This window comes from Strix uralensis, chromosome 7 (assembly GCF_047716275.1).
Source record: "Strix uralensis isolate ZFMK-TIS-50842 chromosome 7, bStrUra1, whole genome shotgun sequence".
In the NCBI taxonomy this organism is placed as follows: domain Eukaryota; kingdom Metazoa; phylum Chordata; class Aves; order Strigiformes; family Strigidae; genus Strix; species Strix uralensis.
The window spans coordinates 31,524,644-31,538,999 of record NC_133978.1 but is presented as its reverse complement, the minus strand read 5'-3'; the positions used below and the strand labels follow the sequence as shown (position 1 = coordinate 31,538,999).

At 45.4% G+C, this 14,356-nt stretch overlaps 1 protein-coding gene across 13 annotated transcripts in view; it reads right to left on the bottom strand.

Annotated features, from left to right (window-relative positions):
- Window positions 1–9,036: 9,036 nt before the first annotated feature.
- Window positions 9,037–14,356, bottom strand: part of RBM20 (RNA binding motif protein 20) — a 108,581-nt gene continuing 103,261 nt past the window's right edge. For 6 of the 13 annotated variants that reach the window (XM_074875263.1, XM_074875266.1, XM_074875268.1 and 3 more), the window contains exon 14: window positions 9,037–13,081. In XM_074875263.1, coding sequence (XP_074731364.1) covers window positions 12,971–13,081 — 111 coding nt within the window. In that variant the 3' untranslated portion in view covers window positions 9,037–12,970. The remainder of the gene's footprint in view (window positions 13,082–14,356) is intronic. The other 7 variants (XR_012629712.1, XR_012629713.1, XR_012629711.1 and 4 more) reach the window with 7 other exon arrangements.

Sequence of the window (14,356 nt, the reverse complement as noted above, 5' to 3'; positions counted from 1 at the left end):
CTCTTTTTGATTATTTATTCTGTACCAGCACTGGCCCTTAGCACCATCAGCTCTTCCCTCTCCCTTCTTGGGAGTATTTGCGCAGAGAAATCCTCCTGTTCTCAGCATTCGCTTTGCAAAATGAAGCAAGATAGCCTCTCCTTGAGCACACCCCAGCCTTCGCTGCAGCCTTTGCTGCACCTTTCCTGCTGCCTTCTGGGATTGTATTTCTTGCTTCCTTTCCACCGTGTTGTCAAGTCAGTTATTTGGTGATCGAAGTGTGAGCTGCCAGCTAGCCTGTAGGAAAGGGTTTGGTCATCTGTGCCTGTGACTGCCACTTTCTGCTGCTGACTACTTTTTTCTGTGTAATGTCTCAAACCTCCTTTGTCCTGAGGTTGCTTCATATTTTCTGTCATCAGCAATTTCACCAGTTCTCCGCTAACGTTAGTGCCAAGCTCATTACAAAAGCACTTTGCCAGATCTCCAGGAGTGATGTTTAACACTCCCCTGGTAACTGCCCTCCAGCCTGACAGCCATGTAGTGCTCTCACAGCAGATCTCTATGGGGTTTATACCTTGTGCTAAATCACTTCTCCATTTTCTTAAGAACTTTCTACATGGCACCATATGAAATGTGCAATTTAAGTCCAGATAGGTGAGATCCACCCCATTTCCTTCACTAAGCAAATGGCTTGCAGCTTGCCTTACCCAAGAAAGATAAATAGGTTTGATAAACCCATTTAATCTCATGCCATTTACCTCTCTCTCTTTTGCTAGCTTTTCCTTCACCAATTTTTCTGAAGCTTTCCATATACTATTAAGCTGAAACCTTCATGCCTGTTCTTGTCCAGATCAGTTCACTTCTTCTGTACATGCTCGCTGTGCTCCTGTCCCTGACTGAGGGACCTGTTAAAGACATCGGGCCAGTTCTTCCAGAGCTCTGGCATGCGGATTAGCCCGTTCCTCTGCCTTCTCTGCCTTCGGTGCAGGAAGGAGCCCTGAGATTTGCTTCTATCCTGACCGTGAACATTTCCATACCCCCATCCCATTAGCCTTCTCATCTGTAGTCACATGATTAACATCCTCAGTGAAAGTTAAGGCAAAGTACGAGTTTGGGTTTTGCACATACCTAACACACATTAACCTCTATCCCATGTAATCTCTCTTTTTCCTTCCCTGTTTTCTTCAGCCATATGCAACCAGGAAAAACATTTTCCCATTTTTATTAATATCCTTTAAAAGTCAAAACTCCAACTCGCTTTTGAGACATAGCTTTTATACCCAATCAGTTATTTTGCTTTTTAAAGTAATTCCTTGTAATAACTGCTCATTCTCGGTATCATTTCTGAGGTTGAAATTCATTCAACTGCAGTCTCTGCTTCAAGTTTTTCCCCTTGCCTGGGTTTTATCCCCAGTGTAGTTACCCTTAATTAACTGGAGTTTTATCCCCAGTCCTGGAGTCTCATCACAGTAAAGTTTAGACATGTAAATCCCCCAGCTCCTAAGGAAAGCTGACTATATGGATTAGTTCCTGTTATTTATTTAAATACACCCCTTGGGAGTCTGAAGCTGTATCAGTCACACTGCCTTGATCACAGGGATATAATATTTTAAGTGGGGTACTGTTTATCATTTAAAAACCTGAAGCTTCTCAAGTCTCCTAGAAAAAACTTGACCAAAGTGGAGTTTCCTGATATTTCTAAGGTAAAAATAAACAACACAGTGGAAGAGCAGAAGCAGATTAGTTGCTCTTTTTAGAAATATTTTTTTTTAGCTTAAAAATAAAACTCTGCAAGTCACCTTTTGTGGTAAACACCAAAAATGTGTTTTACCTCAGCAGGGCCAAAAGACCCAGGCCAAAGCTGTCTCCTGATCAGTGAGGTCTAGAGGTCTACCTGCCTCTCTTCACCCTGTTTCACATCTGCTTTTTTTTCTCTCTCTCTCCTCTCACTCTTCCTTCTGGCTTTCCTCCCTGCTGACACACTGTCTCAGAGTCCCAGCACTGGACTGAAGTCAGAGAAGTGTCAGTGTACAAGGGCTTGACGTTTTCAGCTCTCCTGCTGCAAGGCACGGAGGTTTGGCACCCAGTGCATCCTGGAGCACAGCTGGCTGAGCCAGACAAAGAGCCTAACATCTTAGAAACGTATTTCTGATCTCCTGGCAGGTGTCTGCACGTATATCCAGGCTCCTTGGCAGGCTTGGACCATCTGATCTGGAGGAAGTCAGTGCTGCTGCACCTTCACTGTAGCCGGGGCTGTGCTGATATAAGTAAAACCACCTCTGGTCCTCACCAGTTCTTGCATAGCGTGTTCTGGGGTGTCAAGGTTGAAGCGTCTCTAGAGATGTCCCCTGTCCGGAAAGGTCCTTGTAGTCTTCCCGCGTGCGTACGGCCAGCGGGCTGGAGGGAGCGTGCTGGAGATGGGGGCTGCAGTGGTGATGCTCAGCCGAGGGGCACATCACACCACACCTTGCCCTCCAGGTTGCTGGCTGCCATGGGCTCGGCCACACTGTGCCTTGGCAAGCTGGACTGCAGCTTCAGGTGCAACAGATCCCACAGCAGCCCCTCGGCGGTGTGCACGGGGCTCCTGGGGGAAGGAGCAGCACTTAGGAATGGTGGATGCTACTCCCAGCCAGGTGCCTCCTCCTGAGCACTGCCTGGGCTGTGCCGACCCTCCGGGTGGGCTGAGCGCTTCCCCCATCTCTGCACCCCCCAGGGAGCTGGCCTGGCACAGGAGAAGGTGAGGTGTGTCCTCGCGTTGGGGCATGAGCCATAGAGTCAGCACTTCGGGGCCGAGTTCCCACCTCTGACGCCGACTTACTGCATGACCTAAGGCGAGTCACTTAGCTGCTTTCCTGCGTTTCCTGACTCTGCTAAATGCCGGGGATAATAAGTAACTTTGTGTGAGTGCTACAAAGCTTTGAAATCTTTAGATGAAAAGGTGCTGTATAATTGCAAAGCATTTTTAATAATGCTAATCATTCGCTTCACTCTGCATTGCCCGTCAGTCTCAGGCTGGAGCACTGCAGCAGCCACTGGCACGCAGGCAGCGAGCATCAGGCTTTGCTGAAGTGGAGGATTTTCCTGAGTTTGTTTCATTTTGATCTCGTGCTGGTCCAAACAGGAGTCTGAGCTCAGCCCAGGACCTGACAAAAAGCTGCAAACTCAGAACAGCGCCTGGCCCTTGCAGGCAGGGGCTTTCTGGAAAGAGGGGGTATTTGGGGGAAGGGATTTAAACAGCTGTGTTGACAACACAGACAATAGGGATCTGATTCAAGCTGAGGGGGGCTACGTGAAAGGCGGCACGAAGCTGAAATTAAAGCAACAGTGAAGAGGAATGAGAGGGAAGAACGGAAGATCTCTTGGGCTGAAATGCTCCCAGTTTGGAAGCAGCCGCAGCCACATGTCCCAGGAGATGCCTGGCTGGCACCAGCCTCCTCTGCATCCCAGAGAGGGCTTTATACTTTTAAACGCACTCTGCCAGGGCTGCAGGGACCTTCTGGGACAGAGAGCTTGAGTGTGAACATTAATCCAGAGGATTACAAAGGCAGCACTTTTGTGAAGCACTGCAGCCAGAAAGCAAGCGATGAGGTTATCTTCTTTAGTTAGGCCTGCAGAGCTGATGTTTAACCACAATGTTATTTTTGTTTGATTCACTAACATGACAGTAGCTAGTGATGCCTGCAGCTCACTGCAGTCCAGTGCCTCCTCTTCCAGACAGAGGAGACTCTGTGCACTGCTGGCAACTCCTGTGATTTTATCACAACTTTTATGCTGTGGGGAATATATCCTAAAATCCCAGCTCCTTGAAACAAGGGAATTGTAACTTTCATTTATAACCAAAGTATGTCCCTAGCCCTCTAGGTTGTGGATAAAAGATTTGAAAACACAAAACTAGTTGCTAAATGCTCAAAAAACTGGGAGGTGAATAAAGAGATCCTAAAGTTTGTGGGCTAACAAAAAAAAAAGTTAGAAAAAGAAATAGTTGGCAAACAACTTCTTCTTGGGAAATGGGGCAGGGCTTGGGCTGACTCCTGGCTTTTCGGGAATCAGGGTTGCCAATATGCCTTTGAACTTTGCAGCCATTCATAAATCCTTACATAACAACAGCAGCCGCAACACACTGGAGCTCTAGAAATGCTGACATGAGGAAAGTGGTGGGAAAAGATTATTTTAGCCACCTATGAAAACTCGCCTTGAAGCATTACTCTTTAAAGATGGAAGATCTGAAGCCTCAACAACCCCTACCCCCTTAGAAAGGAGTGTCTTTTTGCTCCAAGAACTCGTTTTGCACTGTAGTAAACCTCTTGTAGGTAAAGAGGAATTCAGAGGCTCCACAAGATCATAGAAGGTCATTGAAAGAGGTTGAATACATGTCTTGGTCCTTTGCATTTCAGGAAAATGATTCTTCTTTGTTTCAGTGGGTGGTCTTTGCTGAAAGCCTCCAGGACCAAATAAGAGCAGATACGAGCTTCAAAAACCTCATAAGCACTGCTCTGCTTCTTCAGGCATGTTCACACAATCACAAGTAATCAAAATACCACAGCGGCGCTAGTTATCGTGTATCAGCTGACCCACACTAACTCCCAGTGCACGCACCTCCCCTGCTCCTTCTGAGCTAACATCCACTTGCTTAGACCACCTGCACGGTGGTTTAAGCAAACATAATTTACTTCCCACTTTGCTTGGCTGACAATAAGTAATTCATGAAGGTGAGTTCATGCCATTCCTTGCCATGGTGTGAACATGCCCTGAGCGCAGAGAGATGGAGCAGCTCCTAGGGGGAACGTACCCATACCGTATTTCTGACAGGTTTCTTTCACTTCAGTTTTTCTTTCCACTTCACTGGGCTGGCATAGCTCAGCACTTTCTCACACTGCTAGGCACCACTTGCATCTGATGCTGTTTTAAACAGGTACTGTACTTACCTTAAGGCTTAAGTAGGCCTCGATTCAACCAGACTCTCACTGCTGATTTTGGGATCAGACCCCACAGAGGGGATTTGGGAAGAGACATGCTGATGGCTGAACAGCAGCAGCTTGCAAATCAGCATCCGCCTTTGCAGGAAGAGAAAAGCAGAGGAGCAGGTAACACACAGCCTACAAATGTGCAGTCAGAGGGACATCAGCTTGCTGGTGAGAAATACCCATGAACACAGTCCTTCCAATTTATTTCAGACCTCTTGGGTCCATTTCATACACAGCCTGGCATCAGTCACACGTGGCCCTGCCAGTTCTCCGTGTGCCCCTGAGGCAGCTGAGCTTCCTTCTGTGCCTGGCACAGGAGGGGAATGTCCAACAGCAAACCCCTACCCTGCCTCACTAAAATACCCCTTGTCCCCCATCCTCACCCCCAACCAGGCTCATTTGTGAGAGAAAAGGAAGGAGAATGCTTCTGGGATCATTTACAGCATCCTGGCTGCCTTGCTGATCTCTTGGCAGACTAATATCTAGCATATCCTGCCTGAGTTAATCTTTCCCGATTGCAATCAGATGGAAATAACCACTGGAATAGCCCAGCCAGAGTGGTGCTGATCCCCATTAACATCACGACAGACCTGGGCTGCTCTTCCTGTTGGTCTTAGTGTACTTTCTTTTTACTCAGCCAAATCTGCTATGAGCACACCTGTTTAAGGCCTGCCTTGTTTCCAGAGACCCCACACTTCATGGCAAGGGCACCTTGGGGAACACCAGTCCCTGCGTATGTCTCAGTGCGGGCAGTGGCTCAGCAAGCTCGTCACCACAGCTCATGCCTACAGAGCGCGATGGGAAGTAATAGCGACCAGGGTAAATGAGGAGGTTAGAAACTCGACTTGGGCACACACCAAAACAATGTTACTTGTGATTGTAGTGTTGGCAAAGTAAGTCCAATTGCCAGATGCTTAATGCTAAAGTCCATGCAAGGCAGCGCAAGTCTTGCTCATGCACACACATGCACACACACACGCTGCCCTCCAATGTGCCCACGCCTTGGGAGCCGGGACCTCTACAAAGCACTAATAGCACTGCTGTGAAACTCGTTTTAACATCTCAGCAGTGATACAAACAGACAAATTTTTCCTAGTCCCCCACCACAGGTGTGCAAAACAGAGTGGCTACGCCCCCTGAGCTCAAGGTGAAAGTTTGCTGCCAAGAACACCTTGCTATCTGCCAAAGATAAACTAGCTGCAATGCAAACACAGCCCAGCCCAAGAAGAAACCCACAAACAAAACAGGCTTCCTGTGTCCTCTAAAGACATCAAGACAGTGTTTAAGGAAGGCGCAACTAATATGCATGTACTCAAACAAGGCTCAGGAATAAGGGGAGGGCAGCTTGGAACAGGAACCTTTGTTTCTAAGGCATCGGTAGAAATCGGGCTGGAGAAGCTGCCTCCCGACCCAGGGCTGTGCTGCTGATACTTACTGTCTTACCTTGAGGAATATTGGCCAAGACTCTGCCTGGCAATTATTTAAATGTTTAATAGGCCAGATTCAGCCTGCCCTACACAGCTTTCTAGCTCACAAAAAGCTTTTGGACATGCCCACTCATTCAGATCTGACCCAGTTAATTAAAATTTGACGTATGCTCCTATTTTAGTTTAAGTGAAGCTACTTCAATTCGCTGAACACCACTCCTGACAGACAGCCCTTTAACCAGAATAAGCCCGATGTGAACTGAGAGAGCTCACTGGCTTTAATCACCTTGAGTATCTGATTAGAAATCTCACCCTGCAGTAGGCTGATGCAACTGTGTGCAGACGAGCCCTAAGAAAACTATCTTCACAGTGTGGAAGATGGATCCTGGTGGCCCCACCACCCCCTGCCCGCTCCCAAGCCCCTGGGACACCCAGCAGGGCCCCCCCAAGCATTGTGTTGGCAGTAAAAGGGGACACCTAGGAAGGAAGAGATGGAAACTACCTCTGGTTCTTTCACTTCAGCATCTGGGGAGTCATGTTTCCATGGTGCTCTGAATATATTAGGTTAGTAGAAGATGGTGTGTTTCATAAAGATTGGGGCCAGATTGCCAGCGCTGTAACTCACTGTAGCTCTGCTTAAGGCAAGTAAAGGGGAGGTGTGATGTGCCTGGGGAGGTAGAGGGGATTCCTGGCCACCAGGTTAGTAAGGCCAGCTTGGGTCCTGCAATGAGAAGGCTGATCCTTATAGGTATTTCTTTTGTGCAAGAGAAAAGGATATTTTTTGTTTCACTGCTGTATTACCCAGTGCCACTAAGATGTTGCAGGAAGGATCCCTGGTCCTTATCTAGTTCCCCTCTTCTCCACAACAGGGGGAACTTTTCCTCCACAAATACATACTGCGTACTCCGATGGCTTCACGGCGTGGCATTGCATCAGGCAAGCCAAGCACGTGAGGAGTGATCAACGTATTGACACAGATAAGCGTAGATTGGCGGAGTCGGATGTAGAAAAGTAAGCAAAGGCGAACCTGTTCTCTTGGGCTGCCCTCGCTGCCACCTGCACAAACACAGCAGAGTCCCAGGCCGCATAAGCGCTGAAAAGCAGGCGGAGGGAGGCTGCTTTGTGCGACGCCGGAGTGTGCTGCAGCATCAGCCCAGCCCCGCTTGCATCAGGGCAGCCTGTCCCCCAGCTGAGCCCCACAGCGGCCTGACCCTGGCTCCCCGCGCACCCCTGTCCTCCCTCCCGCTCAGCTTCCCAGGGAGGGCTCTGGTTTTCAGCCAGCCTTGAGCTGGGCTGCTCTGCCAGTCAGGCAGGACGGCTGGGTTACAGCCTGGCTGTCCAAGGGAGGTCAGTCACAGACTTGTGTCAAAAGGCCAAGCTGGTATTTGGGTGCGGGCTGGTGTTCACTTGTGAAGTTGTTCACACCTGTGTTCCCCTTTCCACCAAGAAAATTAAGTGTGCCAAAATCTGGACTGGAAACTCATTATGTTTAGAACACCACAGTTTGGATTTTTCTTTTGTTACAGATATATGATGTCAAGTTAACACTTACAAAATTGATTTGCCTGAGTTCTACAGCAAGAGATTCATAGCTGTGATGAGATGGTATCAAAAACACACGTACAAAGGTTTCAGTACATCCAGGACAGAAGAACTAAAACCATTTGTGTTTAAAATACATTACATGTGTGCCTCAGCTGCAAAACAGTTACTTAAAAGATGCTAAAGCACTGATTTAATGAACTGTGGAGTCAGAAAACCTGCGTGCCAGTCTTTCTGCCCATGACCCATTTCCCTGGCCATTCAGTGGGGCAGACGGGCCCATTTCCCTCCCTCACGGGTGGTGGGAGGCATCGCTTGTGCTTCGATGGTGCCCCCGCCTTGCACATGGACTGGACATTGCCTTGTCTCAGTTTTCCTCCTAATGTTTTCCACTGAGCGAATTCATCAAAGCTAGAGCTGAAGTTTCCCCTTGGCTTTTGTCCTCATTGCATTCTTTAAATATTTAGCACAAGCATGTCTTTATGCCACCCTGACTGAGGTTGAGTATTTCCTCCCAGGAGCTCCAGTTGCTGGTGATGGAGATGAGCCAGGGAGAAAGCCAGGCAGTGGGAAAGGTCCCTGTGGAGCTGGGAGGGAACCAGGGAGGACAGTCTGCTGAGAATGATTGCAGTCAGCAAAGGCAGAGGGAGAGCACAAGGGAACCAGGGTAAACAGGCAAACAGGGGGACTTAGGCTGAGATGAGGTGGAGAAGATGCTTGGCTGGGGATGATTTTATAGGGTGCTTTCAGAAGGATGAGAAGACAATGGAGATGAAGAAAAGCCAGACAGCTTGCCCAGTTCATTCGGAAATAAAGAGAAAAAGGAAAATGAGTATGTATCTAGAGAGACAGGAGTGGGTAATAACAATTAATAATAAACACAGAGCGAACAGCTGAGATGTGTTCACTTCAACTTCAGCATCAGATGGCAGCAATCACTTGCAATCTGTACAGCAGGAGCTACCTGGTAAGAATCACTACTTCTAGAAATTGTATTTAAAAGCAAACATTTCGGCCTCCTGCTTCCTTCTTACCCCCAAACTATATTTTTTTTAATTTTGATTTTTAATAGATCCCCTGGGAAGCTAGGCCTGTTGTTGCTGGGACGACTGCCCACCAATGTATATGCTTTATAATTCTCTTTATTAAAATCTTTCTTTTTAAGAAACACAAATTGAAACACTTTGCAAGCAGTTACACAGATCAGTTAATATTGGTGACAGTTCCTACATATTTAAACAAGTACTAACAAATTCCAACTGTTTACAAGCCAAAACTTAAATTAACAAGATTATATAAGCTCAATAAATAGTACATCTGGTCCAGTTCAAGTATAATTCAACAAATCACAGCCTTAATCCTTAGAGAATAGAAAAACCCTGAATATAACCAGCCTAACACTAATCTAGTGTTAAAGCCAATATGAAACTTTGTCTAATCTTATGGGGCAAATGTTTAATTATTTTATTTTTTACTTCAGAAAAAGTAAATTGCAGATTGACATTAAAGTCTATTTGAGATCAATACAGATTTCACAAAGATGAAAAACATAGTTCCTATTAAAAAAGTGCAATCTTTGGTTGAGATGTGTTGAAACGGTTTGTATATATTAAGGAAGCTCCTTTTTAAATATCAATATTTGTTTGGCTAGACCTGAGCCTGCTTTGTGCTATATATATATATATATGTATTAACAAACAGCGTGGATTATAGTGATGATGAATTATGCCAACTAAAAAAAAGTCAAGATTTTAAATATAATAAACCAAAAGAAACAACGCATTTTTACAAAAGCTGAGAAAGGTAAGTAGTTGCCTACAGTGGCCTTCTTCCTCAGCAGAATAGGTAGTAGAGAGAAGTTGAGGAGTTGAGTGCCTGTCAGCATTGCATGATGGCCTGTTGGAGAGGGAAGGAGATTATCTCTGAGTTCTCAAAGTACATCAGGCTGAAAACTGATCATAGGGATCATTAGGAGCTAGTTGAGACTTGGGATTGCTTTTAACTGCTTTTAAATGTTGAGTTTTAGGGGGAGAAAGGACCTTCTCAGAAGGGGAATTGCCTATCTGGCCATACCCATTATTTTGCAGATTGCTGTTGTGTCAGGACAGAGCCCAAAAGGACAGGGTGTCCAAACCACCTCTATAAATTTCTGGGTCTCATCACATCTGTGGGGCTGGGCACTGCATCTGCATCACTCACCTGAGTCATCTACCTACACTACACAGGGCAGAGATGCCATCTGGAGCCTCCTCCTTCCTCAGTGGCAAGCAGGGGCCTGTACCCATGACCCAGACAAGGTATCTGTAGCCAGGACAGTTCCTGGTGAGCCTCAGTCAAGACTTTTGGAGCCCTGGATGGAGACCAAAACTTAAGCAATTGGAGACTGAAGGATACCAAGGCCCACTCTCTCAAGAAGGGATTTTGCGTGCTAATGCAATTGGCCAGGAAAAAAACGGAGGTTAAATATGAAAGCTGTGAACCTGGTTCAGAACCAGAGGAGGGGGAAAGTAGTTTGAATCATCTCCCGTAAATCCAAAAATAAGCCCCTGGGTAAACGCTCATTTTAATTATTCTTCTGCTGACAGTCAAAATCTTATGGTTACCTACTGCTTTCCTTGCCTGCCTGTATCCACCTGTTGTCTGTTTTCAGAAAGTTTGATTTAAAGCTCTTTGGCCTGGGAAAGCCTTTGTTGTGGATTTGTGCCGTGCCTATAATAAAGGCAGTGGACCTGTAGCTTCTACTGCAATACAAATAAAGAATAATAACAGTGATACTTTTCTCATTTGAGGTTACCTGGGGATAAAGTTGCTGGAGGCGTATGACTTTGATATAAAGTCAGCTATGTCTCACATCCAATTAAGCTTAACCACATGGTCTAACAAGCTCCCATTAGGCCAGTGAGAGCCCCAGTTTGATAGCAGGGTTAGCTTCAAAGATTTGATGCTTGCATTTATAGTGATTTCCTTCCCTTGTGCTCAGATTGTGCTGAAGGGCATGAAGGGAACTTCATATTCAGATGATACATGACCAGCTTGAGAGCTGTGCTTTAGAAGACAATTGCACAATCTTTACTGCTATTTTCGTAATCTTACAGCTTGCAATTCAAGCTCTTGCCCTAACAGTCCTGTGCTCAAATTTCACTGCAATGTGAAAAACAAACAGTCAAAGAAAAACCCAACCCTTGAAGGAAAAATACCTGGTTTGCAATATTATTATTTTTTTCTATAGGGAAAAACCAAAAAAAAAAACCTGTTTTAAATGACAGATGGACCTAAGTCTTAACATATTTCAAGTCTGGACAAAGGAGGATTTAGGCTGTAATGTTTTTCATTTCCCCTTGTCTTTTGGATAGGCCACATCTGAATCTGGGATGCAAAGAATCCCTCAACTTGTGAGAAGCAGGAATGCCAAATATGAAATCTGAACCCACCTCTGGTAAAAACGAGTGGAAAGCACAGGCCATGAAATGGAACAGGGCTTCAGGCAACAACACCAGGCACCTCTGAGACACACTGCCTGGCTACAGGGTACTTCAGAGAACGAGCATGGCTGCTGGCACAAGACATAATGGAACGAATACGTTGGTGGAAGCAGTTTTGGCAATTTAGCCACTTTGCAGTATTTTGTGACATCCATGTCATTCTTAGGGATGGCTAGAACCTGCCGGGAAACAATTTCCTCTGCACAACATCTAAACAGGACATCCAGCACCAGCAATTTTTACAGAACATACTGTGATGAATATTAGACAGGCAAAGAATGGAAATACGTCTGCAAACCGCCATCTGTCTAGATTGCATGGGGCATTTTATAAAAGCATAACTCCGGGATCAATTCTGGCAACGGTCTGCATACGTATTCACTTTACTACACAAAGCCCTATTGAAATGAACCAGAAACTTGTACAGTGCATTTCAAAGGGACTTTGCAAAATACTAAGCAATAACTGTGCAGAAACAATAGCTCATAATAATGCCAGAGCTGCTGGTGCATCCTGTGTTCTCAGTGCAGCACTCTGTGAGCCATCAGTAGTTGTATTCGCCTTAAAAAATTCAGGGAAGTTAAATACAAAAACAGTATTAAAAGTCTGGCATCTTTCCATGAAAGCCAGGAAAATTCAACATTGCCAAGCTGAGGAAAAGCAAGCTTTAAAGAAAAAGACCCCACAAGCGAGGAGCTTCCATAAAATGTCTAAAAGAGACATGGTCCGAACATGTGGCACTTTAAAAAACCTCTCAAGAGAGTTTCAAGTCTGTAAGACTCAAAGTTGGCACCCTTTAGAATTATCAAAAAGAAGAGTTTCAAACACAACGGTACCTGGAGAACATCCTGATCACACCATGGAAAATGCTGAAAACCAGAGCAGGTTAGCTGTCAGCACGTGTATTCGAACTGCTCTCGCTGTGCTGGGTTCAGGCTTTAAGGTCCCTGGGACAGACTGTGGCTCCCTCTGCATTTGTACAACACAGTCAGTGTACAGTCAGTGCTTAACAACACAAACATTTTATCATTTCACCAAGCTCTACGACACATGGAGGTGGATGCTGATGGGGCTTATATTATGCCATCTACTGACTAGTTTTAGCACAATGGCTTTAGATGTCCTATGCAATTCCTACTTCTCACTGGGGCAATGAGTGAAATGGCTGAAGATATTTTAAGCAGCATTAAAGCCTATTTATAGTCACATCTCCTTTCCTTCCAGCGTCCACTGGAGGATGCTGAGTGCTTCTAAACACTTCGCCTGACCTGATGTGTCATATCAGAATTAAAACTTTAAGAATCCCTGAGAATTCTGATTTAATCTAGGAAACCACTCCCAGCATGCAGAGTGTGAGAAAGAATTGCTCCACTTCTTACAGATATGCCAGCATTGCTTCACCGTGGGAAACGGCGTTTCAGGCATTTTGGTTTTTAATGGCACTCTGGGTATAGATGCATGGAACATGCTCTTTATTTCCCCTCCTCTGTACAGTGCAAATTGACAGTTATATCATAGAAATAAAAAAAATAAAGTATCAGCAGTCACTCATTATCGCTTTTCCAGTTCATCCGCATCATAGTTTTTTCTTTGCAAAGTGAGGAACAATGCCAGTGTCATCCTGAGACAGATGGCTGCCTTCTTCCTTCATTTTCAGGCTCTCTTCTGCAAGCTGGGACAGATACTTCTGCAATCATATCAAAAACAAAGCATTGTTACAAAACTGAAAATATTCGACATGGGATGCTTTAGTCCTTTCAGAGCCCTCACACTCTCCCAGCATCTCAAAAGGGAAGAAAGGACATAGAAGCCCCATTTTGGTGAAAATTCAAGCCAGGAAATAGAGCCGTGTCAGGCAACATGGAGAAAACATGGAGAATACATGGAGAGCCTCAGAAGTTCAGTGATTTACTCTGTGCCACAAGGGAACTGGTGACAGAACCAGGAGGACCACGACTCATCAGTCTGTGCAACTAGACCTCACCTTTTCTCCTTGCAAACTCTCTACTCCCATATGCTATAGGGCTCGAACTAACTCCACTGAGTCAACTGAATTATGCTAGTATAAGACTGGTGTGTCAGAAAATAGATGCGGTTTCTGAGTCACAATTTAAAGCATAGATATTACATTTTCAGCATGTCCAGTTCAGAGATAAACCTTCTGCACAAGAACATTCGTTTTAAGGGAATAATCAAATTCAGTAATAATTAACACAGTTTAGCAGTCTGGCTAGAGTATTTACATTTATTGTGTTTCTCTAAGATAAAGCCTTTCAGTGCTTTAAGTACTCAACGTGATCTGAAAACAGACATGGCCAGTGAGGCTTTCAGCCTTTTGGCAGTGCTCTTAGTTGGCAGAGCTGCAAACAAAATGGGTGATGAACTGGTGTGGGTCTGAAAATGCTCAAAGTATTTATTCAAAGTCAACAGACCTAGAAATGGATGGAAAGAAGCTTCTTCAGCAGCTAGTATGGAGACATATGGGAAATTCCCACATAATAATTACAGAATTATAGAATACCAGGTTGGAAGGGACCTCAAGGATCATCTGGTCCAACCTTTCTGGCAAAAGCACGGTCTAGACAAGATGGCCCAGCACTGTGTCCAGCTGAATCTTAAAAGCGTCCAATGTTGCGGAATCTACCACTTCCCTGGGGAGATTATTCCAGTGGGTGATTGTTCTCATTGTGAAAAATCTTCCTCTTGTGTCCAATCGGAATCTCCCCAGGAGTAACTTGTACCCATTACCCCTCATCTTTTCCATGTGACTCCTTGTAAAAAGGGAGTCTCCATCTTCTTTGTAACCACCCTTTAAATACTGGAATACAGCGATAAGGCCTCCCCTAAGCCTTCTCAAGGCTGAAAAACCCAATTCTCTCAGCCTTTCCTCATGGCAGGCTCCCAGTTCTCTGATCATCTTTGTGGCCCTCATCTGCACCCTCTCCAGCCTGTCCACATCTTT